This window comes from Microtus ochrogaster, chromosome 8 (genome assembly GCF_000317375.1).
Source record: "Microtus ochrogaster isolate Prairie Vole_2 chromosome 8, MicOch1.0, whole genome shotgun sequence".
Taxonomy (NCBI): Eukaryota; Metazoa; Chordata; class Mammalia; order Rodentia; family Cricetidae; genus Microtus; species Microtus ochrogaster.
The window spans coordinates 2323649-2327907 of record NC_022015.1 but is presented as its reverse complement, the minus strand read 5'-3'; the positions used below and the strand labels follow the sequence as shown (position 1 = coordinate 2327907).

The following is a 4259-nucleotide window of genomic DNA, read 5'->3' as shown; positions in this document are numbered from 1 at the left end:
TGGCTGTGGAGCACCCCTGAACCCCCACATGCTCACAGTGGCAGGCTGTGGAGCCCCAGGACCGGTGGCTGTGGAGCACCCCTGAACCCCCACATCCTCACAGTGGCAGGCTGGGGAGCCCCAGGACTGATGGCTGTGGAGCACCCCTGAACTCCCCACATGCTCACAGTGGCAGGCTGTGGAGCCCTAGAACCGGTGGCTGTGGAGCACCCCTGAACCCCCACATCCTCACCTTGGTGTAGTGGAACTGCATAGGGTCATCAGTGGAGAGCGAGACATGCAGTCCCTTGTGCAGGAATTCCCGAAGCGGGTTCTTGGAATATTCCAGAAACAGGCTGTTGTTACTGAGAGGAGACATGGCAATAGGGATCTGAGCCAGGTAGTAGAGATACTGCAGTACAGGACTCTGCAAGAGAACAGCGAACACTCATGAGATATGTGCCAGAGGACTGGCCAATGCCGACGGAAACCAGAGGCTGAGAGTGTCTGGACCGCGAAAGCGGCGATGTCCAGGCCCACCCGCCTCTGCTGCCTGCACTTCTCTCATTGCTGTGACATGCAGGGAGTCTTGCCCACTGTTTGCAATACCCACTTCTGGCTTGAGAGGCCACATCTTACTCTCTGCACAGGGTGGGCAGGCCACAAGAACCCCCATATGTGTGAGAAGCATTCAAGTTCAGACTTTCATTGGTTTGGATATAAAATATCCTTCATAGGTTTGTGCGTTTGAGTATTGGGTCACCAGCTGGTGGCACTGTTTTGGAAGGTTGTGTAACCTTTAGAAAATAGAGCCTCACAGAGTAGGTGAGTCACTGGTTTTTATTATAAAACTTGCAGTTTTCTAATAGCTAGGACCCACTTCCCACCCATCTTCCACTTCAGATACAACATAACCGGAGTATCATTGCATTCCTGCCATGATGGGCTGTATCCTTCAAAGTGTGAGCCAAGCTAGGCCCCTCCCCCTGTAAGATGCTTCCTTTAGGTATTTGAACAGGGCAGTGAGGAAGTGACCAGCAGAGGGCTGTACACACTCTAGCCCCTCGGAGACCTAACCTGAAGGGAGGAAGCAGGTTTTGTGCTATAGTTCCCTGATGTAGGTCCCTTACACGTGTATAGGTCCCTTACACATGTGACCAGAGAGAGGACGTCAGGACCATAGCAAGGGGACGTAGCAGAGCTGAGTACCCAGATTCAGTGACATCACCTGCACAAAGCAGAAGCTAGATGGCTGCTGTGGCCACCACTGGGGACAATCTGAGTCAGCTACGGACCTCATGTGAATCCTTTGCCCAAAGCCTCTAGAATGAGGGGCCTAGGAATATTGCAGCGCAGAGCAAGGGCTGTTAGTCAGTGTGGAGGAATCCCAATTCTGTGCTTAACATTGCGTAAAAATTCTGCTATAGAGGAAGGTGGCTGGGGGAGACGGCTCAGAGCAGGCAGTGCTCTTGTAGAGGACCTGAGTTACGTTGGGGGTGGTTCACAATAACTTTAATTCCTGTCCAAGGGACTGGACAGCCTCTGCAGGCCCCTGAACTCACTCATGCATGGACCCACACACAGACATGCATGTATAAACACAATTTTAAAAAATTAGTCTTTAAAAAAGAAAGAAGAGGGGGCTGGAAATACTGAATAACTGGTGCTGCTTCTATAAAGTAAGGAGGCAATTTCCGTTTACTTTTTAAAAAAATCTTAAATCATGATTTTGGTTATTTTATGATTAAAAGTGAATCCAACTTCTTTTTTTTTTTCTTTTTTCAAGATAGGGTTACACTGTGTAACAGTTCTGGCTGTTCAAGAACTCACTCTGTAGACCAGGCTATCCCCGAACTCACAGAGATCCACCTGCCCCGTCTCCCAAATGCGGGGATTAAAGGCATGCAATTAAACCACAGCTCTGCTGAATCTGGTTGTTTTTGTTTGTTGTCTTTCCTGCATTAATATGTTTTGTTTGTTGTTGAGGAAGAGAAGGAGGAAGGGAGGGAAGGAGAGAGAGAGAGAGAGAAGTCGTGAAGGGAGGTAGGGAGAAGTTAGAGGGGAAAGAAAATGATCAAAATATATGAAAACAATTAAGTAAAAATTGTCAGTGAACCTAAGAAGACTGCAGGTAGCCCAGCCCTCCAGAAGCTACGGCCTCCAGCACCACTGACCACCATTCTGGGGTTGGGGAGGAAATGGAACCCAGCACACCCAGCATGGCCTCGGGGAGTGGTCCACCTACCTTCTTGAGGAGCAACCCATGGGAAATGTTGTCTGCAGTCAGGAAGGCGGACACTAGGTGGGTGATGGAGCCTGCTTCCCCACAGTGAGGCCGGAACAGGAACGTGCTCAGGCCTCGTTCCCTGTGGAAGGGAGGCTCCAGGTCAGGACATGCCCCTGGTTTACCTTGCCCACACCCCCAGCTTGGGACACACTCCAAGGGGAATATCCCCATGGCATGGTCAGCACAGCTAACCCAGTGTAGCCTAGAAACTGCCCCTCCTATGACGCAGAAGCTGAGAGACATGACTTCCAGGGCAGAGGAATAGCAATAGAGAGAGGCCCTGCCTTCCTTCACCCTTCCTCCCTCCCCTGCTTTCCAGGACTGTGGCCTCCATCCACCATGAGACCCAAGTCCAAACTCTTTGCCATAGAAATGAGCAAAGGTCCAGAGGGGACGTGTGTGGAAGACATTGAGCAAGTCAGTGACAAAGCCACACTTGGAAAGCCTGTCTCCCGGAGCTCAGCTAGGCCCCCTCCACCCTGGTGCCATGCTCTTCCTCAACCCTATTCTAAACCTCCACACCACAAACTTAGGTTGACTCCGTGCTAGCCAGAGAGAAGCCATGCTCCCAAAGGAAGGTAAAGGAATATCAGACTTGTAGAGAAGGGAGTGTGGCTGTGTCCTGTGTCCCCTGGGCTTATGTTGACTGAACATGCTTCACCCCCAACTCTCCTGTGCCTGGACTCTGCCAATCACATGCAGTTACGTTTTTCCAAAGCACAAATGCGTGTGTGCAGATGGCTGAATGGCAGTAAACAAGCATGCATATGTGTTGGCATGTCCCAAGGATCTACAAGGCCACATAGAGATGTGTGCTGGTGAATATGTACATATGAACACATGCCTGCAAATCATCGCTGCACACAGGATTCATATCTGTACTGGCGTGAGCCTCCTCATGCGCATGCCCGCATGTGTGAGCAGCTGTGATAAATTTAAGTAGCTGTTTGGGTGTGCGTGTTGGCAGAAGTGAACGCAGACCCACGGATCACGCGTGTGGAACACGGGCTCATTCCTGAGCCACCTCACCCACCTGCGAAGGTTGTTCAGTACCATGATGTTGGCATACATGTAGTACAGGTAGTAGCTGTAGGGTGGGTTCTGTTCGCTGGTCCAGAGGTCTGGACTGGGACTCTTTTCTGAGAACATGTGGTCACTGTGCTTGGACTCATCGTCCACACTGTCAAACCCTGTCACCTGTGTGGGAAGTAACGACAGTGACATTGAGCCAGGGTAGGATCATCCAGGACTCGGCTCAGCTCCAGGCGGGGCTAAGGAGCTCACACTTCTGTTGGGGATCCTTAGCCCTCAAAGGCACAGAGATGGGGTGCAGCCCCTCAGTATGTCCCGTAGGGCTCCCCAGTGGGCCCAGTAAACCAGCCTGGAGAATGCCCAGCCCTGGTGTGGCAGTAGAGACAATGAAGAACCTGAGGCTGGGCTGGATGAGGGTGAGTCTGAGCTGCCAAGTTTTCTCTTTGCCATGCTGAAGAGGCAGGTGCTGCAGGAAACGGGAGCCACTGCCAACATCAGTGACAGTCTGGGGTGGGAGGGGACCCTCCATGATAGTCTGTGCACCCACTCTCATCCCTCAAGCCCTCCTGGCCTTCCAGCTCACCAGCGAGCTAGCACTCAAGTGTCACTGTGCGGGGGGGGGGCGGGGAAGGGGGTGACTATGGCCTCGTTTTATTGTTGAGCAAGCCAGAACTGAAGTGATTTAGGAAAACGCCCAAGTGGGATGAGCGGGTTCTGGGCCCATATAGACTCCAGGGCTAGATTTGGGCTATAGGGAGAGGATTTCTTTGGGCTTGTTGGGTAAGGCACCAGCTGGATGCCTGACACAGCAGTGGCCCAAGAGGCAGCTCTGCTCTGTTGGGAAGGACCTGGGAAATCCTTTCTAACAAGTATCTCTAATCTCCAGGCTGAGCTGAGGATTCCTGTCCATGGTCATCCTCCTCTACTGGGGATTCCTGCCCATGGCCGCCCTTCCTCCTCT

General features: G+C 52.0%; 1 protein-coding gene across 5 annotated transcripts in view; it reads right to left on the bottom strand.

The window, feature by feature from the left end:
- Ampd3 (adenosine monophosphate deaminase 3) overlaps positions 1-4259 on the bottom strand; it is a 51444-nt gene that overhangs the window by 5927 nt on the left and 41258 nt on the right. For all 5 annotated transcript variants that reach the window (XM_026781195.1, XM_005350997.3, XM_005350996.3 and 2 more), the window contains exons 11-13: positions 3300-3463; positions 2225-2345; positions 233-406 (exon numbers count right to left, since the gene is read on the bottom strand). In XM_026781195.1, the coding sequence (XP_026636996.1) occupies positions 233-406; positions 2225-2345; positions 3300-3463 (459 nt within the window). The remainder of the gene's footprint in view (positions 1-232; positions 407-2224; positions 2346-3299; positions 3464-4259) is intronic.